The sequence below is a fragment of the Primulina huaijiensis genome, chromosome 15, assembly GCF_012295235.1.
Source record: "Primulina huaijiensis isolate GDHJ02 chromosome 15, ASM1229523v2, whole genome shotgun sequence".
Taxonomy (NCBI): Eukaryota; Viridiplantae; Streptophyta; class Magnoliopsida; order Lamiales; family Gesneriaceae; genus Primulina; species Primulina huaijiensis.
This window is the reverse complement of record NC_133320.1, coordinates 19,313,082-19,338,201: the sequence shown is the minus strand read 5'-3', so window position 1 is coordinate 19,338,201 and position 25,120 is coordinate 19,313,082. Positions and strand designations below refer to the sequence as shown.

Here is a 25,120-nt window from a genome sequence, read left to right as displayed (position 1 = left end):
ATTTGATTGACAGGTGATTTATATATATTTATATACGTCGTTTACATAGTTATCCAATCTGATATATTTATTTAATTGACAGGTTGATTCGTCTTGTCTTAACTTTCCCCGTTTCTACATCAACAACGGAACGAGCATTTTCAGCAATGAAACTTGTTAAAACAGCTCTTCATAACAAGATGGAAGCAGAGTTTTTCGGAGATTCTATGGTAATCTACGTCAAATGAGATATATATATATATCCAGGTGTGAGTCCATTAAAACTCGCTATGCAGGGCAGCAGTTTAAAAATTTCTCGGGTGTAAAGTGCGATTTCAACCGCATATTCTGCTGGAATAGTAATTTGTGTTGAAACACTAGAGCTTCCCAGTTTTCTTCCTCCGGCCATCGAGCAAATACAAATGAATCATCATTCCAAGGCCGGAAAGGCTGAAAATCTTATTTCCAATGGGGATTCGGAGTCAAATTCGACGAGGGATGAGAAGTATGAAGCTTCTGTGTTTCCCGCTGCTGATTCCCAATTTAAGCAACATTCAGAGGAGCAAGTACCTTCGTTTGCTTTTCCATCTCCTCTTTCATTTTTGTTCCATTTTCCTGCAATTTTTTGGTATAGCGGTTTTGTTCTTGCAGGAAAATGCACAAGGGAGTAGTGATGTTACTGTTGAAGATATGTATAACAACAACTACGAGTTTGAAGACGACGAGGATGACGACAGTGATTGGGAGCCATCTTCTCAGGACCAAGATGTTTTTGAAATCACAAAATGGTTTTGCGTCAACTGTACCATGGATAATTTTGGAAAAGGCTTGCATTGTGAGGTGGGCGTGTGTTTGGATTCCATTGTATAATGAATGTGTTTTTTTTTATTTCATTTGTTATTATTCTTGTTTTTAAGGAGCTGAATGCTTGTGGTGTTGATACAGTTCTGTGGTGAACATAGACAGTCTGGTATAGTTAAGTATGGGTTTCTGGCTCCCCCCTTATCCGAAGAAGGTCTAACTGTAAATGAGGCAGACACCACTGTCAGGCTTAAAGGTTATGAATTTTTTGAACTATTAGTCTGGTAAACTCTTACTTATTCTTTGCTTTTTTACTAGAAAACCACCAAGAATGCGGGTGTTATGCAAACCTCTACATGTTATTCGAATAAAGTGAAAAAGAATGTGACTAGGCTTAGGTCTCCGACAATATATCAAAGAATTGTGCTAATACAAGGTATATATAGTTCATCGATTTTCACGAGACAACAAATACAAATACTTCTTTGTATATCCCTAAAGGTAGAGATTTGGAGTGGCCTAGATACGTGAGCTGGCAAAGCAACGGAACAACATTGTTTTCTTCCAGGTAAATCTAAGAGATGTGGATCGAATTAGAGGAGAAACGTAAGCAAATTCTCAAGAATATATCTTAGAGCTCACAGATTAATGCTCAATTGGGAATCTATTTCACGAGAATTCTATGGATTCGCGAAGACTCTGTGGATAGATCAGGAAAAAATCAATATATTTTAATACTCTTGAGGATAGCCAAAACTTTAGCCTGGATGTCCACATCAGGATAAACAAATTCACTAATTATTGCCGAAGGATTGACAAAAGAATCATGAACAACACCTCAATACTTAATAGTCACTAGGATTGCCTTTATTTATATAGTCAAAATTGAGCTTGAAAACATCATACGAAGGTTTATTCCATTAAACCCTAGAAATTCTCAAGGCAAGTTGTAGGAAAGCCAAGAACACGGGCAGCATTGGTATATCCATTTCAGTGCTTCCAAGATAGTGCCTAAGAAGCCAGGACAGTACGTAAGAAGTGTCAAATTATCATCATCATCATAGCACAGTTTCGCTAGTTGCGGTCAGCTACATGAATATTAGTTCTCCAAACTGAGCGATTTTCCCATATGTCATCTCTTAAATCAAGATCTAAGATATCTCCTTAATCATCTTTACCCAAGTTTTCAATGACGTACCTCTTCTTCTACTTCTCCGTAACCTGCCAATCTGAGATATGTCTCATTGGGGCCGTGTTTGGTCTCCTCTTTATATGACCAAACCATGTTAGACGTTTCTCCTTAATCTTATTCTCTGTGAGGCCTACACCTAAATAGTTTATAATCCTTTCATTTCTAATTCTATCATTGTGCGTTTTGCCACACATCCATCTTAACATACGCATTTCTGCTACCACTATCTTATGCGTATGTAGTTCTGTAGTGGCCCAACACTCCGAGTTATAAAGCATAGTTGTCGAACAATAGTCTTATAAAATTCTAAGAAAGGAGACCTGAATACTTCGATGATTTAAGTCATTCCGGGCAGTCCGAAGAAAACCAAATGATGATGAAATTGAAACTTTTAAAATGTGGTTCATATACATTTCCTATTATTTAATTGCTTGGACACCGTGGTTTGTATCTTTAAACTTCTATTGGCAATACCGTCACTCTCAAAATTTTCTTGAAGAAATAGTTTTCTTTTATTTGAACATCATGTAGATCTCCGATTGAAAGGTATCGTAACAGACCGCCAGACTGCTATAGGATTTGATGAGAGAATGCTGCTTCATGAAGAGGTATGGTAGTTTTTGAAAACATTTTCTTTACAAGTTTTTTTTTCACATAACCACAATCTCTTCTACCTTTATCTAGTAACAGTTGATAAATAATTGAGTAATTATTCATTGTTAGTATTTTTTCATCGATCATTTAGTATCATTCTGATAATTTTATACATTCTGATAATCTTATACATTTCTATTTAGTGTAATTTTCTGTGCCTTATAGATTTACATAAGCATTATTAATTACGAAACTTGTAAGTACTTGAGAAGTGATCCTGGGGATGAGGTGGTATTGTGCTACTAATTTTTAGGTTTCACTCAAGCACTGTGGGCTAAGGCTTTGGAAGAAATGAGACTGGTTTGGGTTGTGCCGAAAACAACTCAAGATTTGTTTAATACGGATCTTGGACATATGCTCGGAAAAAGGGGAAAAATTTTCTGGAGAGTTGTGATCCATGGGATTAGTTGGACAGTTTGGTTAGAGAGAAATAGAAGAATTTTTGAGGATTTGGAAGTGAACATTGAAGAATGTTGGGAAAAAATCAAGTTTACAGTGGCAAACTGGATCGCAGCGGATAGATAATTTCAAGGATTGTCAATATTTGATATTCTAAGAGATTGGTCGTGTGTGTATTGTTAAAAATTAATGAACTAATATTTCGTGCCAGTGGACCACTAGTCCGCTTCTTGTAATGTAACATCCTAAAAGATTAATAATATCGATTTGTTTCTTATCAAAAAAAAAAACAATATATCAAATACTTCAGAAATTCCTGGTTATTACTTTTGTTAGAACTCAACATTTTTCTTGTGTTCTATTTGTTTGAAAAGGTAGAAATGAAGTCTCGTCCTCATGCTGAAAGACCCGATCGTCTTCAAGCTATTGCTGCCAGCCTTGCTGCTACAGGTTTGTGTGGCACATTCTTGCAATAATTACAATCCTCCTCTAACCGAAAGATCAATTAGCATGCATATAGCTTCCTCTTATTGTTATGATGCAGTACATTTGTTAATACCTCTTTGTTTATTTGCTGACAAGAAATCGGTGCTTCTTCCCTTCTGGAAACATGGTAGGTATATTTCCGGGAAGGTGCAGTCCGATTTTAGCGAGAGAAATCACGCGTGAAGAACTCCAAATGGTAATATAATTTCACCAATGCATTTTCAATGGACTTAATTCGATCTGTATTGTTTTCTTCATATAGAGTCATTTCTCTGAATTTCTTTAGCAAAATCCCTGTCATGTTATATTCTTGTTGATATGTTTTACAAAATTGTATGCTGGTGATGTGGCACCACTTTTACCATTTCTCACATTATTTATTTTAAAGATATGCAGCCAAAGACCTGTCAATTTTTTTCAATATTTTCATAAGGATATGAGTTGTGATCAAGCAAAACTAATAATATTGAAAAGTCCCAGATGATGATTCTATTTTAAGGAGCAATCAAGTACGATTAAATCATCTCATAACTTTAAAAATTTGTATTGCAACTGTATAGAAACATCATAAATCATAATACATGTTTGTATTCAAATATCAGTTACTGGACAATAATCTTCGGGACAAATTATTTAGTACTTTTGAACATCAGAGAATATAAACATGATAAATGTTCAACTGTCCCACGATGGAAATTCTCTAACTCTTCTCAGGCTCCTCATCCCTGTACAATTAGTCTGATATTTCATCTACCAACCACATGACAGCCCAACCCAACCAAAAGTGAGAGCATTTCAGACTCCACATTTCGAACTGCCTAAAATTTTGTGACCGCATTCATTTCAGACTTCCTGAATGCTTAGCATTTCCATCTGTTCTCGTTTCCACACAGACTATTTATTTCATTCTTTTTAAGCTTTCAGATTGCCATTTTGGACTGCTTGATACTTGGCGATTTTGGATTGTTGCACCTAGAAATTTGGTGGAATACACACACACAGGCACACTGTCCAACACTTACAAATTTCAGGGCATTAGATGCTCTGATAATTGTAGCAGTTGTTTTGCTTTTTTGGAGTATGCATGTGTGTAATTATATGATTGATTTGGAGATATTAGGTCCACTCTCTCAAGAATATTGACGCGGTTGAACTTACAAGCCAGTTGTACTCTAGGTATTGCAATTTCCCATAGATATTCCTGCCCAAGTCTCACTATGTACTTTCTCGCTCTAAATTTGTTTGTATCTCCATTTATTGTTTAGCATCCATTTCTTTAGCTGAATGTAGTGGTGGATTATTAAAACCTAAAATTGTGCAAATCTATTTCTTATATAGATGCAAATACAAGGGAATTTGCTATTTATTCAAATTAAAACTAGAATTGATGATTGTGAACTTAGCATAAAGTACTCTTCTTGTGAAAATGAAATGATAAAGCAAGAATAAAATAGTGAAGAAATATTTACTCTAATGTGCCAGCAATTGAGTAATTAGAAAAGAATCAGGGGTTACTAATTTTATCCTTTATTTTGATGTGTTAATTCAAATTCTAGGTTTCATTCTTTCTTTAATTTGACAATTTTGTTTGGTGTGGGACTTGAATCAATTATTTTTATTAATTCATTTGTTTATGAAATTTGGATCGAACATTTGAAACCACTTCGATTTGGCATGGTGTCTGTATCTTGACAGTTTATTCATTAGTTCAAAACAGCTAATGTGATTGGACACGTGTACCAGTGCCATATCTCAAATTGTCAGTAAGTTAGCATTAAAAGTGGCCAGCAATAAGATGAAATCTGAAGAGTTAATCTCGAGTAGCATGTGAAATGATCAATGAATTTAATTTAAGTTGTAATAATTGGAAAATATAGAACTTGATGCACATATCGACTCCTGAAGAGAAAACTAGTGTATGAACACCTGTAATTTAGAAAAAAATCATGTGGAAAGCAGAGGAGAGGACCGGTTTCTTCTTACATGTGAAACTGTTATCTCTAGTGAACATGAAAGATGAGCATAATGAAAAAATAAGCAGTAATATTCTTCTATGCATGTTACAATTATATTTTCTAGGCTCGGAAAGTCTACTATTTTGTCTTAATGGCATCCTTCTTAATTTACAAGATTTCTGCTTGGGTTTGTGTTGTTTCCACGTATGAATTATGTAGGAGCTCTGATCATTTTGTCTGCATTTCATATTTGCAGCCGAACATGTTTCTGTCCATATTCAGTTTTATATCTGGCAATGAACTTGACAGCCGTTTATTGATCTGTTTAGGTCTTGGGCCTATGCTATTTCCTTGTATTGTTTTTATCTTTTACAATCAATTAGTCTTTGTTCTACAAACTGCAAACACACAAAGTGAAAGTCTAATTGTGATATCTAGCGCATAATGCATAAATAGTCAAATATTTCATGTACAATTAGATCTTGATCATGCAGTATATATTTGTGAGCGGGACAAAGGTTGCTACATCTGACATGAATCTGTTTCATTGCATCATAATTTTGCACAAAAGATGTCTAGAGATGTGTGTTCCACATGTTAAAAGTCGGTTTATATCAAAATAAACATTTTATATTCCTTAATTTCAGCTATTTCACACCTGATACATATGCAAATCAGTATTCAGCTTGTGCAGCCAGGCTTGCTGCTGGGTTATGTTATGATCTTGCGACATCCATATATTCCGGAAGTGCTAAAAATGGTTTTGCGCTGGTAAGAGAACATTGTGAAGTTTTTAAAAGTCTTGTTTTGAAATATTTCACATACAAAGAAAATCACAACTAGTTCGACAGAAACGTATTTTCATGCATATGTCCTCACCCGTCTCCAATGAGTCAGGTCCGTCCTCCTGGTCATCACGCATGTGTAAAACAGGCCATGGGTTTTTGCCTTCATAATAATGCAGCCATTGCTGCATCAGCAGCTCAGAGAGCTGGAGCAAAGAAGGTCTTGATCATTGACTGGGTAATTGGACTAATCTTAGCCTAAGTAAATTTTCTTTTTTATGGGTCTTTTTCTTAATATTTATGGCTATGCGAACCCTGCAGGATGTTCATCATGGCAATGGAACCCAAGAAATATTTGAGAAAAACGAATCGGTATGCTCTGTGTCATTGTCAAACCTTTAACTTTGATTTACATTTACTTTACCCATTATAAATCCATTTGAATCAGTATCTAACAAGCTAGTGCTTAAAGTAAGTAAAAATTCATGGGAGAGTATAGAGCCACTAGAAATGATGCTGTTGTATTTATTGGAGACAAAATCAATATTAGTTACTTTAAACTCTCAACATTACTGGATAAAAGAGTTCAAATCGACCAAATGGAACTCACACCGATGAGTAATTCTAACCAGTTAATGCAACTTGGTTCCACTTCTAGATACAGTGCCTGGCCAGTTCACTAGAACCTTGTATACTTTGTTACTCATCCAATTAAACATTTATATAAACTGCCGCTTGTTTGTGCTTGCTTGGCCTCCACATCGAGTATATGTCCTGTCCTACTTTGTTGCGACTTTGCTTATGCTCAAGGTGACCAACTAAAGAAACCATGAGAACTTTTTAATAAAATATCGGTTCTTATAAAAAAAAAAAATCTCAACGAAGCATCGATCAGTATCTCAATGCCAAATTATGATATTTCTATAAAGTGTCGATTTTACTCGAAGAAAATTTATGTCAGGACTGTCACATGTGAGCATTTTCATTAACATTTTGTTGCAAGTTTTGTTTTTCTATTTTGAAATATATTTTCACCCCAGATTTGGATGGCTGATAATTTTATCAATTCTTCAGGTTTTGTATGTATCTTTGCATAGACATGAGGGTGGAAAGTTTTATCCTGGTACTGGAGCTGCTGACGAGGTACCAGCACTTCCTATTACTATTGACTGCTGGAGGCTTCCATTTTTATGTACTGATAATTATTTTCCTTCATTTATGGCCTTGTGCCCTTGGTATCAAGTCATTTGCTTCAGATATTATGAGGTCCACATCTTTTTTTTGCTCTGATTGAACTTTCTGAGCTCACAACCTACAAGACAGCTGAAAATATTTTGCTGAAGTCCTGTTTTGATTCAAATTTGTTATTTAGTGATATTAGGTTTTGTTTTATTTTTTTAATGGTCCCAGAGACATGCTTTTCCCTGACAGCTAATGAATATAAAAGCTAGCGAATAATATTTTGATCGCTTCCAATTTTGTTTGTGGAAACAACGATAATTGCTTTCAACTTATTAATTCCGTGTACTCAAATCCTGTTTCTAGGCATGGGAAAAATGTTTACTGTCACTGAATTTATAAATGCATTTACATGCTATAGTAAGCAAAAGTAGTTCTATTATTTAACTTTGATTTATGTTCTTAACGACCTTACCTAGGCAGAGTTTGGACACTTTCTAATATGTAACACATTACCGTGTTTTGAAAATCATAAAAAGTAACAAATGATATTCAATCTTTCTTTGGCAAAAAGTAGCGGAATGAAGTTGTCAATGTATAATGCTATCGATGAGAAATTAACTTAATCGTTATCATACTATTTCAGGTTGGTACTATGGGTGCGGAAGGATACTGTGTAAATATTCCATGGAGTTGTGGAGGAGTTGGTGATAATGACTATATGTTTGCGTTTCAGCAAGTAGTCATGCCTATAGGTTATGTCATTTTACTCTTTTTTTTGCAGTTTAACTGAACCTGGTCATGTTTTGTATAGCTAATCAAGTAGTTTACACTCAAGATCTTGTTGAGTATTGGACTTTTTGGAATTTTTTAGTTTCATTCATGGTCAGATACAAAAGAATTTGCTCGAGTCCTATTACGTAATGTGATGAAGGGGGTGTAGCTGTATTTGATTCATAAAAAAATTGGCATTATTTTTTTAAATATTCAACAGGGCTGTATTTAAACAAGATTACATTCAATATATCTTTTAACTTGAAATTCAATATCACGGTTCCAAACTTCAGTTTCGTGAGTGAACTTTATACCTTTTCTTTCTCATTAGGACTAAAATGCCCTCAACTTTTGTGAGTCTTCTGACAATTTTCTCTTTGCAACATATCTCTAGTAATTTACTCAACATTTAGTATGTAAAGTTATCTTCCCTATTTGGAGTTTTTTGAAGACTGTAATGCATTGAAATTGTTCATTTCGGTACATTTGGTTAAGCATGATGAAGCTGAATAAAGGGCATCCCTGAATTTTAAATAGAATATATCTATCCAAGAGAAAGCATGAACGCATGATACATCAAATTTGGGTAGTTTGGCCATTGTGGCTTATTTCCATGAAATAAAGAGCTAAAACTTTTAATTATCTCTCTTAGTTTACGTTACAATTTATTACTCCTTTAATCTTTATATTGGTAAAATATATCATAATCGAATATTGGATTTCTAACAATTCTCAAGTTGAACGTGGAAATCTGAACTGAAGGTTTCCACTTGAAGCACAAAAAAGTCTTGATGAAAATTTTGCACGAGAACACGTTCCAAAATAAAACAGACATAACAAACAGGCAAGTAGAGATTCTCAGTTGAGCAGCAAAACATGATCTGCAAAATTATGCTTACAGAAGGATAAATCAAATAGGTAGATGAAAAAATCACTAGCGGTTTCATACTCCAACCAAATACTTAGGCAGCAATAAGGGTAACTTTTATGTACCGTATGATCACATGAATTATAACCTGAAGTTTTTGTTGTTACCGTGCACATTAACTGTGAGTCGAGCTAGATTTTTAGACAATACACGAGGCAAAACACCCTAGATCAGACTTCGTAGCTTTGATACTGTGTTTCAAAATGGAATAAACATATTGAAGGGATGATGCTATGCAACGTGGAATTTTACATGGTCGGTCATAGACACTTATGTAGATGACAAAATGCTAAAGGTTTAAGATTGTTATTAATTACATTTAGTTTAGAGATTGCAAACATTCTCTCTTAATATAGATAAAAATATCCAATGATAAATATGGTAGAAGATCTTTCCTACGACTAAATCATATTTCATAATGTTATTAGTATCAAATTTGATTCCAGATTATACATATATATTTCTATTTCTTGTAAGCATTACGAAAACTTTTCTTTCTTATCTTGAGATGGCCATTCTTGATATTAAGAATTGGTACACATGCAATACATGTTCTAAACACGTTATATATTGAAAGTTTACTTAAAAAGCTTTAAATCATTTGTATTGGACGTTAATACTTTGTTTCAAAGCATCATTTGTTGAGAAAATAAGAAAGACGGAAACAGTAGGGAGCAATAGAGGTTGAAACTGTTAAGAGTTGTTAATTTTGACACTGGACCTATTTGTCATGTAAAATTATAATTTTGGTCTTTAGTATTCTCACTTGTAAAAAGGTATGGGTAATTTTGGAACTGCACCAATAAATATGCCAAACTAGTCATTATCAACCCCTCTTCTGTTCGGTATAATAATTAATGTAGACATGATTCAGCTATAGAATTCTACTTTTTACAATGACATCGAATGTCGTAGTAGGTGAAGTTTGCTGAAGCTTATACCACCCTTATATTTTATTTTTTTACTGTTCTTGACAAATATATTTACCTTGGGTGTAAGAAAGATAATAAATTGGCTGGAGTAGGACTGCTTTTGGACTGAGGATGTTTAATGTATTAATGCGATCTTGCTAGCTAGTTCTTGCCACAACTTTCACAATTCTGGTTTTTTTGTTTGTGATCTTTTAATTTCATCACCTAATATAAATCTGAGAAACCTTATTGTTTGCTTTCACATGATGCTTTGTGAATAATACTTAATCTGCACAATTTTAATGATCCTGATAATTAATTTACTCCTGCTGATGTTGTTTAGGTTTTGATGGTATGCAGCTTCAGAGTTTGACCCAGATTTTACAATAATTTCTGCTGGATTTGATGCTGCACGTGGAGATCCTCTTGGCTGCTGTGATGTAAGGAATTGTTTATTTCAGGATAGTTCATTTTTTAAGCATCACTCGGAAGATCCATGTTGTGCACGTGTAAGCTGCATTTTACGAATGACTCAAGGTCTTTAATTTATTTTTCTGTAACAAATGAAATCACATGTAGTAGTTAATACATAATTTTATGACCAGCTGTAAATCTAATTGGTACAACAACTAAGAAAATTGCATTTTTAATTGCAATATTGGGTTACGTAGATGAAATGTGTAAGTAAATGAAAGACAGGAAAAAACCACGTTATTTTATTTCATATTCATCTTCTTACAACATGTCACAGGAAATGATAAAATAACAGGAAAGACTACAATCCCATATTTATGGGATTTAAATCAGTCAATAACTTGAATCATTAGATCATAATCTTCCTTTGAATTATTAACAATATTAACAAAATGATTTTTTATCCCTACTTTTGAAAATTCACAAATTCTTAAGCGTTAAGAACAAATTAATGCAGAACAAATTCCTTTGTTCTCTAGTTGTCTAGTAAAATTTTCGAAATAAATATACGCTCTATTGCAGTGATGTTTGTAGCATAGCATTTTAGAGTTCTACATATTCCTTTATTTTCTTGGTTATGTTTTACTGCCAAAATTTTCTCTCAACACATTACTCTTAAAATATAAGTATCATACCACCTTCTTTTTAGAGAAATATATCATCTAAAATTTTAATATTTACTATGAGTGTTGAAGCAAGTAGATTTATTTGTTGTCAATTTCCTAGTTCAGAGTGAGATATGTATATCTCATCTTAACAATGAATAAAGAAGCCAAGAAAATAGAATGGACCCTCCCCTTTTCTTTTGTGAAGGACCAATCATTCCCTGAAAAAATCATGCCCCTCGTATTCTTTCTAGTTGTTTGTATCATAGCATCTTACTATAAGCTTCCAAATCAAAGATTATTTCTCATATAGACTTCCGTTTCTGTCGTTTAGTTATTTCCATTGTATTTATTTTGTTTTACTTTCTTAGGTCACCCCTACCGGCTATGCACAGATGACACAGATGTGCAGTGCTCTATCTGGTGGAAAGTTACTGGTCATCCTTGAGGGCGGGTTTGTTACTTGTTCACGCTACCTCATCTCACCATATAAATGGCATTTATTGTTCATCTGCTTATTTAGTGGCATTTCATCTGAACAATTTTTCTTCATGTTCTACTGCTGTTTCTAGAGTGCTTTTTTATTTTTTGCCTTCTTAATATACTCTTACATTTTACAGGTACAATCTTCGTTCAATTTCAGCATCTGCTACCGCGGTTGTTAAGGTGCCGATAAACTCTCATATCGTGTGAGGTCATAGTTGTCAAAGTCGAGCGGCTCCACCAGGCGAGGACCCTATGCCTGGGAGGCGCAGCGATTCATTAAGGCGAGCCCAGGCACTTGCCTGGACTAGCCTTGGAAGTAAGCGCGCCTGAGTGAAATTATTTTAATTACTTGTTTAAAACAAAAAGCTCACCCAAACCCTAGCAACCCAACGCTTCTACGCCGGAATCAGAAGAAGAGAGCTCTGAACAGAAGAACAAGGTGTTGACATCTAAATGTAAAACAACCAGAAAGACCGACTTCACATCTTTTGGATGAAGAGTAGGAAAAAATTGATGTTGATCAAGAAAATAATGAAAACCAAGAATCATACAAGTCCGAAAGTTCTGGGGACTTTGATAATTCGATGGAAGAAGATGAACTTGATTTGGATGATTGAAAAATTTTAATCACGTTACTAATTAATATGAACTTATTAATTATTTTTTGTTTTGTGTGACAATGTGACCTAATTATTTCATATTTAATATATTTATTCTTAAGATAAATATATTTTTTAAAAAAATAAAAGATGTGTGCCTTGCTTCGGTAAGGCGCCTGCCTTAGGCTCCATGGCCCTTGTGCTCCTCGGTGTGTCTTGCGCCCATGACAACTATGTGTGAGGTTAATTCCATTTAATTGATCAGTAGCCTATTTGCTTCCTCATTCTTTTCATTTCTGACAAACTGGTCTGTCAGTCGTGGGAGCCTGTTATGAATAATCTTTTATACCATCTGTGATGTGTATTCTCTTTCTTTCTATATATTGGTGGTGGGGATTCTTCTGTTTTCTCCTAATTTTTGTGATTCATGGTAGCTTATATGATCATGTTTGGATATTCCTCATTTGTTAGGTCTTACTTGGTGATGATCCTGAACATAATGTAGATCAAGTAATACCCACCAAGGCTGGATTGCGAACTGTTCTTGAAGTCTTACAAATTCAGATGAAGTATTGGCCTCCACTTGAACCCAAACATTTGAAGTTGCAATCAGAATGGGGATGTTCTGCTATCCAGGATAGAAGTTAGTATATAATTTTTCATGACCCTTTTAATATCCCTGAATTTTGACTCTCACTTCTAGTGGTGAATTTCTCCTCGCTTCATTTACATTGCTGTCAATCATACCTCCTTGATTGAAAAGGTTCAATTAAAATTAACTGGAGCATAGTGAATCATCTCAACTTAAGACCCAGTGAAAGAGTACGAAGAAGCTCGAGTTCGCTATTAACTATGTTATGAATGCAGTTCAGGAACATCTAAAAGTTTGATCACTATAGAAAGTGAAGAAAACCAACATTTATTCAATATGTGAGCAGTGTCCGTATTGAATTTTTAAGACTAGAGACATCAGATATCGAACCTTTTGGATCTTCAGTACACAGTTAATTTTGTTTGATTTGAAGCTTGAATATACCAATATTGAGAGGTGAATATATCGATGAAGTCATTAAACTAGGATATAAAAGTGTGATCAGGATACTTCATTTGCTTGGTATCAAGGCGAGTGTTTGGAAGACTGTAATTCATCTCATGTAAAAGAGATACTCACAACCCTTTGAAACTAGGCACCTACAGACAAAACCTTAAGATACAAGCATATATGCACATGACCAAAACATAGTGACCTAAGCCTCACCAAGTCAGACAGACATCACACACCAACTTCCTCTGTCCCTCCCCCACCTGAGCATGGTTACCTGAAAGATTGTCTTACTGGGGGCGAGCTAAGCTAGTATGTATATATGAGTCTCGACTATGCTTAAAGAGTCCACCCTGATCACACGCCACTATGAGCAGATGATAGTATACACAAACACTTCCGATCGCACCATAGAATCAATCAGACACACACAGATTATGCAGAGTGATAGGAATGCATGCGCATTTATCTGATTGAATGAAGTCAAATTGATCAAATCAAATGGATGTGACTTAGCCTCAAAGCATGGGAAATCTTACCAATGTAGACAGACATCTACTTCGGCCAGATTACCGGTAAATCTTGCTTTTTTCAGTATCACTCGTGTGTCCCATTTTTCTTATTTTAGTTGACTACTTTCAGCCATAAGCTGCCAAGAATCTCCAATATTGTTCCTAAAATTTGTCCTGAGTTATCAGCTTTTCATAAGATAATCAATTAGATGATTCCACATTATGACACTTGTCTAGCCTGAACATTTGATAATTCACTCCCATTGTTACCATCACAAGGGGTATCAACCGTGAACTAAGTAGCCGTCCATCCAATCACCTGGAGCAGTGCAAATGTTTTTCCAAAAAAAAATTGCCACACTAAACAACGGCTATTTTTGCTAAGAGATAGAGATTCTTATTTCTTAAAATTATTCACTGTATTGGTTCAGTTTTCAGAGAAAAAGTAAACATGTAAACTGGACCTCTTTTTTAGCTTTCCAATACATCAAGAATCACTCAAGTCAATTTGTATGTTGTATGCAAACTTTAAGTTCGATATCGTCATTTTTAATCTTAATAGGGTGTCTGATCCTACTTGATCTTAATTTGGTGAACTATTGTCTACGAAGTAGTCCACTTCTTCTTTCTTTTGGTTTCGAAGTATGACACCAATTTGCATATGATCCTTTTGGGTATCAGAGGTGCTGAAACCACTTGTCCCAAAAGCTTGAGCTCATCACATAAGGCACAATAAATAGCTTTATATTCTTATAAGACTCTACACTTGTAAGCTGAAGATAGAGGATATATACTCTGGAATTTGTATTGTGGGTATACAAGTGGGGCATAAGGCGACAAAGGCCACTCATGACCAACTTGATGAAATATATGGGGATTACGCTCATATAGGGTTTTGAAAATAATACATATTGGCTTGGTACTACGTTGAAACTTCTTCTCCCAAAATCTCGTGCTTGTGAAGCCATTACAATCAATACTTTATACTCTAGGAACATGGAATCGATACATTCTTGTTACATGCTATGACAAAATTTAATTTTAACTAAATTGTCTGGCAATATACACTCTCTATGATTTTGATATCAGTTAAATTTTGGAACCAATTGTTACAGCATAAATGTATGGTTCAATCAAATCAAATTAGGATTTATGAAATTTAGATGGGATTTTGGTAAGTGAAAGAAGATAGGGCGGGCAGAATTAATTTAGAATCGGTTCTTACTTCATATCTATTCTGTATATGAATTACGCATCAAGTTGTTAGTATAAATATGAAACTGACTTGCAGCAGAACTTTCGTCGAAGAGAAAGAGAAGATGCTCGATGGGTCCGACCTGGTGGAAATGGGGACGCAGGAGGTGGCTATATCGAGTCTGGTGCAACAATTTATTTCTTAACCATTTTAAAGGCTACATCTAACTGTTCCTTTTTCTGTTACTAACTCATCTAATGCACTACATAAGTTTTATGGAAAGATTTTGATGTGCACTTCAGACTGTGTTGATCTTCATGTAACCCCTTGTTGGTAACTTTGGTAGTTTTTGATACTGGCTTTAATCAGAATCAGATCCTATTATTGCCTTAGTGAATTTTTGAATTGATATTAGAAATTGATTGCTAGTATCGGAGTATAAATTGATCCATGCATTATTTTTCCTCAACTAAGGAGTCGATCAAATGTATAATATAATTTCATGTTTGAACTTGTATTCTTGTAATGAGGCGTTCAAGTAGTTTACCTGATCGAATTAGGATTATGTTTTTTTAGTGATGTTGGGTTATCATAGATTACCATGTGTCAACTGTTTTTTTTTAAATATATTTAAAAGTTATGTGTTAACTGATTTAGATGTGGAATTTAAATCTTGCTGAATTAAAATATTTAATTTTTGAAGAATGCTTTTTGTTTATAAATATACATTTATGAAATAAGAGATGGAATTTGTTTACAAAACAAAAACAAAAAAGAGATGTAGGCTGAATTATTAATAAGATTGGTCCTTAGGTGTGGCCACGAGTAATCAGCGAATGCTTTGGATTAAATGTATTTGTTATTCAAAAAGACCTACAAAAACACAACATTTGGAATTTGGGACGCTTCCTGCCAGGTCCGCTTCTGCAAATAATCGGAAACGTACCATTGAAACAAAAGAAATGAAGACACGTCGTATGTTAGCTTAAGTTTGTTATTGGTGTTGTGGCGGCGGCGGAGGTGGCATAGGATACGCAACTGGAAGAACATATGGTGGAAGATGATGGTGATGATGTCCCGGAGGCATCATGACAGGAGTACCAACTACAGCAGGATGAGCAATGTGGGCACTCGAAGCCACCGGATGTCCCATTGGTGCATGACCCGTCCCGTAAATTTGCATGTTATGATGTTTCATTACATTCGAAGTTGGATTCATCTGTTGTTGGCCGGTGATCGGAGGCGGTTGCTGAGCCGATGGAGACGATGAAATATTGTCGCCCATACTGATACTTGTTATGTCATGGATACTCGATCTCCTTCTGTCTCTATTCAGAGAGTTCAGACGAATGAAGTACTTTTGAGCATGGCTTGCAACTTGTGTCGGTGTCCTTGAAACAACGTAGTTTCTTGAAATGCTTCTCCAATCCCCTTTACCAAACTTGTCTAATCCGAGCAAAAATAACCTGAATTCAAATAATCTTTCTATTAATCACCAATATATGATATAGGTACAATCTATAATTCTCCCTAATAACAGTAATGCGCATTAAAACTGAACCATAATGGTCCACACGGTCTTCCGTTGAGTTCTGAAATTTCAAAATTAAAACGGTACAATTCTCATCAAGTATATAACATTACAAGACCCGAATTACCTGTGCTCTTCTTCGGTCCACGGGATCCCTTTTCGACGTTCTTGTTCCGACCTAGTGGTGGAAGATGATGATACTGCTCCTCCTCCTCCTCCTTTACCCGACGAGGCTGAGGCCGAGGTCGAGTCGTGACTATTCGCTGCCAGTACTCCGGAGAAATTATATTTTGCGAACCTTTTATCTTTGTAGTTATTAGTCGCCGTTGTTAATGCAGGAGGTGTGAGCATCTCGGCCGAGTACTTGGGCAATGGAACATTTCCAGCTTCAATATCAGCAACATCTTCCACCAAGATTTTGTAATGAATCTTCAACTGCTGAATACTTTTAGTGGGAACCATTGAAGAAATCTCATTCCAAATGGGATTCTTATCATCTTCATCTTCAATCCAATGCATTGCAATCCCATTCTCAAAGGCCTTCTCTTCTTCTCTGCTACAATATTCCACCTCCTCTCCCATGATTTCTTGATTTTGTTACAAATTCAATCCATGTTTTATTTTTTCTTTTTTTCTTTTTGGGGTGTTTAATTTCAAGATTATTTTTAGTGTAGTTTAGACAAAAGGTATAGAATTGTGGTTTGCAGGATAAGAAAAAGAAGAGGAGTGAAGTGAAGGATGAGAATGGGACAACAATGCATTTATGGGAAGAGGACCACCAATGATTTAAGTTAAGCTCTCTCAAGGGGATGGCCTCATTTGTCATCTATTGTAGTTTCTTTTTAAATTTTTTTATTTGATTGAGCCCAACATTTTTGCTTATCTTTAATAAATGTGGCTCCAGAAATTGGAGGGCCTAACTCTATATTCATCATTTACAAGATTTGAAATTTATGCATTTTTAAAAGAAAATTGAGATTCTTACCACCGAAATAGTTATCCATATATAAGTGTATACAAGTATCATCATAAATAACTTTAGAAATCTATAACATTAGAATTGACAAATCAGAACTATACTAATGTTGGGAGGTGAAACTAATAAATTGAAAGTATCAGAAAGTTATTATCGCAGTTCACAGTAGATAGGTTTTGATGACTAATTGTGATTAACTCGTAACTATGCCACTCAGAATGTATTTGTATTTATTGATTTGTTTAGTGCGTAAATTTATGATATAAATTTCAAAATTTATAGACATTTGAAATTTTAATATAAAATAGTTAAAAAGTGTGAATATAAACCTATGTTACATGAGAAAAAAAATAGGAAATCAACTTTATTTATTTATTTATTTATTTAAGTGGATCTTAATTAATTTACAGAACAAAGATTTCAATTTCGTCACATAAATATCTAAATTATGTAAGAAAGCATCGGTGTCATGTAAGAAATATTCAATAAATTCAGTGATTTCGAAAAATAAATAAATAAAGTTTTGATAGATGAAAATCAAATTTGATAAGTTTACTTAAAAATTCATGCACTTACATTAAAATTATTTACTTTTAATACAAAATCAAGGATAAAATAATGAAAAAATAAATGTAGAATGTAAAAGTGAGAAAACGGGGGGCTGGCCTCGCTTCAATCTTGACCAAAATCGAGCTCGATCGCCAGCAGGGGCTGGCTTGCCGGGAAAAAATGAAAAGATTTTTCCAGCCAGTACAGAAAGATGCCCCCTTTAAGAAACCTACTCTCTCATCTGTGAAAGATTGTGAAGAAATTTCTGTCTTTGTTGAGGAGAATAAATGTAGTATAGCGAAGGACCCTTCAAAATTCTTGACATGGAATGCAAATAGCCTTCTTCTCAGAATCAAGAACAACTTGTCTGATTTATCCAAGTTTTTGCTGAATGTTGATCCGGACGTTATAGCAATACAGGTTATTGATGCGATTACGTTTTTATAATTCTTGGGACTTTTTTTTAGTAGCGATAATTTTTCGGCACTTTTGGAGTGATGGGTTTTTTCTCGTTTTCTGTTTGAGGAGTAGGTTTGACATTTCTTCGTTTTTGAAAAATGTGATTTTTTTTAAGGATATGTGGAGGTGTGCTGTCTACTTGCGATCTGTGGCAATATTATGAGAATATTTAGTTTAATTTTTACTATTCCTTTTGTTTTAAGTTAAAAAGTGTTAATCTCGACATTGGCAATTTGGGTTACCCTAATTCCTGGAAGAATTTTCGAGTGAAGAATCAGAACAAGAACCAGAGAGAATGGTGTCCGGACACTAACATATTTCCATATATTAATGAAAATACTATAATACCAATCAGGGAATGAAATAGTCAGGTAGTGATCACGAAATCCTTAATTTTGTGCACCTGCAGGTGCCTTCTCTGCTGGTGTGATAAAAAATCTGTCATGAATTACTTATGGTGTTGCTGCCTGCCAGTATTAGCCTCCTGAAAGTACTCGCTTGCATAAAGAAGGGACCTTGTCCTCATTGTTGATAGGTTCTAGTAAAAAAGAAGTCAGGCAAGAAAACCACAAAGTGACTTCCTAGGGATTATAAACCAACAGTTGTTCCATTCAAGAACCATATATGACATGTCAAATTTGAATTAGCCACAAGTTGAATCACTTGATGACTAGACATAACTTCTTGTATCTTTTGACGCCACAGAGTGACAGAGTAATTAAGTTCATACTTGACAGCACAAGACACTGTTTCAGTCGTGTGAGTTGTTTAAGTTGCTTTTAGTTCAAATAATTTGTTTCTACGGTACTAGTTCTATGGTCAGAATTGATTTTTTTCTTCTCTTCATAAAAAATCATGCACTCTGTATCACTCAAACTCAGAACCCAACTGCTCAGGTTAATTTTCTGTCATCATTTTGTGCTTGGAAACTTGGATAAAAGTTCACCTGACTTTGTAGTGGTGGTAGGAAGTTAGGATGCCTGCAGCTGGTTGTAAAGGTGCACCAAAAAACCAGGCGGAGCTAAAAGATGATACTAACTCGTCACGCGAAGAAAAGCAGGTGAAGTGTGATATTTTTTCTTACACTGCTGTGTTAAAGTAAAGTCTATACAAGATGCATTGGACCTTAATATCCAGCTATAGTTTGATGTGATTAATACTGTCTGGTGAAGCTTCTCCCTTCTCTGGCATTTTCTTAAAATAGAGGATGATTACAATGTGTCCTAATGAAATCTGGAATTGAATTATTGGATTGATTTTAAGCATTGATGATGCAGGTCATTATGCGTGCCTTGCTCAATCCACCATTTAAAAACTATAACATATGGTGGTCACTTTCGGATTCAAAATATGCTGGAACTGCGTTGCTCATAAAAAAGTGCTTTCAGCCAAAAAGGATTTCTTTCACTCTGGATCAAACAGGTTTGTCGTAGTTACAGTGACAATCTTCTTTCTGATGAAAGATCTGTTCTGATTATTATGCTCGTACTTTCCTTTAATAAAGATCTTTTAACAAACTGAATTCTGCTAGACATGATTTGCGATATGATGTCAATAAGAGGACTAACGGCTATTGGTCAACATATTCCTTGCTAATTGTCTAATTAAGACAATAAATATGTCAAAATAAAAGGACAATGCACTTACGTACTATCATCCGAAATTAAATATGTAGAGAACAAATCAAACAGGTAAAAAAGAAGTGCCTGTAATTTACAATAAAGCATGCTGATGGTCTTCATTTTGCAATGCTAAATTCATTGGGTGTCTATCATAGTATTTCAATAAGAAGATAGCCTAGTTACTGGTAGAAATTTGTGTTTTAGTGGCAGCATAGTGCTGCAACGTTGTTATATTACTCTACTGTATAATGTAGCATACTTTCTTTAAGATAAAGCCAACTTTATTGAAAGGTGGGAAACGACATATACTGGAGAGGGACTGGACCAGCACCTCTTTTGATCTATTTTGACTGTTACATATATTTCTTGCTTCTAAATTTCAGGGTTTGGTGCTAGGTAAGAAGTTGATTTCTGAATCTGTTTGTGTTATTTAGGTTCAAAACATGAGCAAGATGGCCGAGTTATTTTGGCTGAATTTGAATCATTCCGTCTATTGAACACATATGTTCCTAACAATGGATGGAAAGATGAGGAATCCTCATTCCAGAGGAGGAGAAAGTGGGATAAGAGGATGTTAGAATTTGTGCTCAGAACGTCTGATAAGCCACTTATCTGGTGTGGTGATCTTAATGTTAGGTACTAAAGTTTGGCTGACTCCTTTCTGCATCACTCTGCCCACTCTCTCTCACTTCCTTCCCAGTTTCCCCTCTTGTGCTATAATTTTTTCTCTGCCTTTGGCAGTAAAATAAGGTGGTATGCAGGTACTTTTTTCAACTTGAGGCTGTTGTGTATTGGGTTTTATGACATGATTTATAAATCTTGATACAAAATCATCTTTGAGCCTTCAACGTGATATGTTTGAAGTCAGCTATAATCCTGAATACATTTAAAATTACCTGTTTCTTGTGCTATTCTCCTACAACTTATTCCTGTAATTAAAGCATTTGTTTGATTTATTGAATTATTTACACCGAAATAGCAACTGTAATTACTTTAATTTAGTTGAAAAACGCAATTCAGTTTTTGAAACTATCAAAGATTCTTTGTGGCTAAAATAATGTGAATTTTGTTTTATTGCTGAACTTTAAAAATAATTTGGAATATTCTCTGTGGCCTATTGTAAAAATTATATTTACAGTTGGATGCTGCTGTTTTCAAAGATAAATTTAAGTAAAAAAATAGTGCACATTTATGAAGGACATCTGATACCTTTCTTAAACTTAATTTCACCGATTCTATGTAAAATGTACAACTTTCCTGAAAAAACACTTGAGAACTGCAAGTTTGCATATTTCATGATCCCAACTGGCCGAGTAGTTTTAGTTCAAAATCACTCTACAGTATGGCTTTTCATACATCCAGGGGTAGAGACAGGTATTGAATTTGTTGGAAAAGTTTGTTGTCAGAGAATTGGCATTTTTTTAAAGTCGTTTACAGTTTCATGCATTTGCTCGATTCCACCATTTTATAGATTGAATGTCTTGCTGAGCAATTGTTTTATTACGTTAATTTTTATCCTGATGTGCAGTCATCAAGATATTGATGTGAGTCATCCGGAATTTTTCAGCACAGCAAAGCTCAATGGTTATGTTCCGCCAAACAGTGAGGTGATTATTGCCTTGAATGCCTTCACCCTATGTCTGCTTTGGGGTTTGATGTTGAATGATGTGTGAAGACTTGAACATGTCTGTTAGTGGACAATGCTTGTATTAGTAGTTAAGAAAGCTCATAGATCATGTGCTCAAGGGATCAGTCATGTATATTGGGAGTATGTTTGTATGGTTTATTTTCACACATGAATCAACCTTCATGTCTGTCAGCAATTGTGAAATTGCATTTGATATCTATGTTGAGGTGATGTGAGACCGTGTATACGAGAACTTTATTGATTTTCTTGTGCTGTGGTTGTTTCTTTAACTTGCATTAGTAACAATATTTTTGATTCATGCCTATTCTTATAAATCTATAAATATATTTCCGAAAATAGAAAGCAATGGGTCCATCGCGAAGATCTGCAGGATCTTAAGATATTTCTCCATTCTTTGTAGTTAACAGATATTTGCATCGATTTCCTGATCATGCAGGATTGTGGGCAACCTGGATTCACGTTGTCTGAGAGAAAGCGTTTTGGTTCCATTCTTAAAGAGTATGTGTAAAGGTTTTCCATTATTTCTTCCTGTAATTTGTTTGATGAGATTTATTTTCTTTTGTTCTTCCTTTCCACTTACCTTACCTCTGTGAAATCTGAACACTTATTTGTAGTTTAATCTTTGGCTTTCCACTATAGTATCGAACCTTACAGAGACATCCTAGAATTGACCACCAACGTCAGAATGATGGTCGTAAATGCAAGCAGATAATGAGCTTGTTATTTGTTGCATTGCATGATTTGAAACTTCTTAGGATTAGGTTCGGTTAACTATTTTGTGCTGTCCCCTTTTTTGTGACCAGCATTTGTACTTTCATGAAAATCTATTTCGCATCTGTTTTTGGCTAGGGGAAAGCTGGTGGATGTGTATAGGTATCTACACAAGGATAAAGATATAGAGCGTGGGTTCTCCTGGTCAGGAAACCCTATTGGCAAGTAAGAAGTTTATATTCTCTTAATGTTGGGACACATGGTTTTCATGTGAAAAACAAATTTCATATAATGCTGCTTAAGTTTGTGCTTGGTACACGCATGCCAGCTAACCATTGCTGCAGGTATCGGGGGAAAAGGATGAGGATTGATTATTTCATCGTCTCAGAGAAACTAAACGACAGAATTGTTTCCTGTGAAATGCATGGACAGGGCATCGAATTAGAAGGTAAAGTGTACTGAGTAAATTTCACCCCTTGGGCAAAATTCTGAAACGGGCATTACGTCGCCTCTGGCATTCATTTGTTTTGGTATAACTGGTTACAGGGTTCTATGGGAGTGACCATTGTCCCGTATCTCTCGAGCTTTCTGATCTTGTTGCCATTCAACTTCTGCCAGAAACTAGTGCTTCTTAGTGTGCATTAAACTGTTGAGATTTTCTGGGTGGATTTCCTATTCAAAGCAGATTTAGTGGAACCGTTTTGGTAGTTACGGTGAAGCAACGGACATGTTTCCGTAGTCTGAACTCAAAACCATGACAAAAATCATCCAGTTTTAATTTTCAATTTCATGCATTTTAACTTCTTCTAAGGTGAAATTGTTTTTTTTTATTAACACGTTAATTTGAAATTTAGATACCAAAACACGAAATTACACACTAATGAATGTTTTATTTATTAATTAGACTCAACCCAGGTGAGTATGGTACTGATCTGAATTCAAAGGAATTGAATGATGACTTCCAGAGGTTAGTTAACTATTTGATCCCATTCAAACATGCATATTTTCTAATTTTTTATCTTGATTTTTTTAAGTTAATGACCTCATTTAGGGATGTCAATTTTCGGGTTTAAAGACATACAGAAGAAACCTGAAACGAGGAGGGAGATCCTCGATTTTTTCGAGTTCCGGACGTGTATGATTATATTATACTCATCTTCGAACTCGTCTCAAAAATAATATTAATAATAATAATAATAATAATAGTATTATTATTATTAATATTAATATTGTCATTACTAATAATAGATAATAATAATTTTGGTTCAAAAAATTCTCGTACCAGTAACCATCTTGTGCCATATATTTTTGAAATGGAATGAAGACGGGATGACGACTTTAGCCCTTGATATTTCAGGTTCGGGGAATTCTCTGAACAACATGAATCGAGACGGATATGAAGATAAAGATGAAATTCGAGACGGGGCTATTGCCATCCCTAACCTCATTTGACAAAAAATATATAGTTTTGAACAAGGCAATATTTAAATTTGAAGAAGTCATATAAACACTGATATAAAAGAGCCAATCTTTTTAAAATTGTGAATTGACTTTTAAGTCCTTCATTGATTAATAGAATTAATTAATTATTGATATCTATTACCTATTACCTATTTTATTTTATTACCTATATAAAAGAGCCAATCTTTTTAGAATTGTGAATTGACTTTTAAGTCTTTCATTAATTAATAGAATTAATTAATTATTAATATTAATTCAAGAATATATAATCTATTTATTTATATTATCTATATAAAATTGTGAATTATCTTTTAAGTCTTTCTTAATTAATAGAATTTTTTTATAATTGTGAATTGAATTTTAAGTCCTTCATTAATTAATAGAATTAATTAATTATTTATATCTATTACCTATTTTATTTTATTACCTATATAAAAGAGTCAATCTTTTTAGAATTGTAAATATAAAATTGTGAATTGTCTTTTAAGTCTTTCTTAATTAATAGATTTTAATTAATTATTAATATTAACACAAGAATATATAATTTATTTTTTTCTATAACCTATATATTAATGGAATTTAATTTCAAAAATATATAATCTATTTATTTATATTACCTATCTATTATACATACATATCTATTACTTATATAATTTATTATCAATAAAAAAAAGTCAATGTTTTTAGAATTGTGATTTATCTTTTTAAGTCATTCATTAATCTATTATCTATTATCTATATAAAAGAGCCAATCTTTTTAGAATTGTGAATTGACTTTTAAGTCTTTCATTAATTAATATAATTAATTAATTATTTAATTATTAATATTAATTCAAGAATATATAATCTATTATCTATATAAAAGAGCCAATCTTTTTAGAATTGTGAATTGACTTTTAAGTCTTTCATTAATTAATAGAATTAATTAATTATTAATATCTATTACCTATTACCTATTTTATTTTATTACCTATATAAAAGAGCCAATCTTTTTAGAATTGTGAATTCACTTTTAAGTCCTTCATTAATTAATATAATTAATTAATTATTTAATTATTAATATTAATTCAAGAATATATAATCTATTTATTTCTATTACTTATATAAAATTATGAATTATCTTTTAAGTCTTTCTTAATTAATAGATTTTAATGAATTATTAATATTAACACAAAAATATATAATTTATTTTTTCTATTACCTATAT

General features: G+C 33.9%; 3 protein-coding genes across 5 annotated transcripts; 2 read left to right on the top strand and 1 right to left on the bottom strand.

The window, feature by feature from the left end:
* The first annotated feature begins 271 nt into the window (after nucleotides 1–271).
* LOC140958850 (histone deacetylase 15-like) lies at nucleotides 272–15,354 on the top strand. 3 transcript variants are annotated; one of them, XM_073416422.1, is made up of 17 exons: nucleotides 272–545; nucleotides 631–819; nucleotides 925–1,036; nucleotides 2,504–2,580; nucleotides 3,400–3,475; nucleotides 3,643–3,707; nucleotides 4,632–4,687; nucleotides 6,114–6,237; nucleotides 6,364–6,489; nucleotides 6,573–6,623; nucleotides 7,326–7,394; nucleotides 8,077–8,185; nucleotides 10,404–10,483; nucleotides 11,494–11,576; nucleotides 11,743–11,788; nucleotides 12,679–12,850; nucleotides 15,056–15,354. In XM_073416422.1, exons 1-17 carry the CDS (start codon nucleotides 402–404, stop codon nucleotides 15,181–15,183), a joined length of 1,707 nt encoding a protein of 568 aa, XP_073272523.1. In that variant the 5' UTR covers nucleotides 272–401; the 3' UTR covers nucleotides 15,184–15,354. The 3 variants fall into 3 exon arrangements, with proteins under 3 accessions (XP_073272523.1, XP_073272522.1, XP_073272524.1); XM_073416421.1 differs by having other exon boundaries at nucleotides 15,053–15,354; XM_073416423.1 differs by having other exon boundaries at nucleotides 407–541; nucleotides 15,053–15,354.
* Nucleotides 15,355–15,785: 431 nt separating this feature from the next.
* Nucleotides 15,786–17,261, bottom strand: LOC140958447 (transcription factor MYBS1-like). Its single transcript, XM_073415888.1, has 2 exons — nucleotides 16,615–17,261; nucleotides 15,786–16,422 (listed from the first exon to the last, which is right to left on the bottom strand). Exons 1-2 carry the CDS (start codon nucleotides 17,067–17,069, stop codon nucleotides 15,951–15,953), a joined length of 927 nt encoding a protein of 308 aa, XP_073271989.1. The 5' UTR covers nucleotides 17,070–17,261; the 3' UTR covers nucleotides 15,786–15,950.
* Nucleotides 17,262–18,085: 824 nt separating this feature from the next.
* LOC140959851 (DNA-(apurinic or apyrimidinic site) endonuclease) lies at nucleotides 18,086–23,262 on the top strand. Its single transcript, XM_073417885.1, has 9 exons — nucleotides 18,086–18,432; nucleotides 19,439–19,531; nucleotides 19,749–19,893; nucleotides 20,528–20,729; nucleotides 21,622–21,700; nucleotides 22,178–22,239; nucleotides 22,591–22,677; nucleotides 22,797–22,900; nucleotides 22,999–23,262. The coding sequence occupies exons 1-9, from the start codon at nucleotides 18,193–18,195 to the stop codon at nucleotides 23,085–23,087; spliced, it is 1,101 nt and encodes a 366-aa protein (XP_073273986.1). The 5' UTR covers nucleotides 18,086–18,192; the 3' UTR covers nucleotides 23,088–23,262.
* The last annotated feature ends 1,858 nt before the right edge of the window (nucleotides 23,263–25,120 follow it).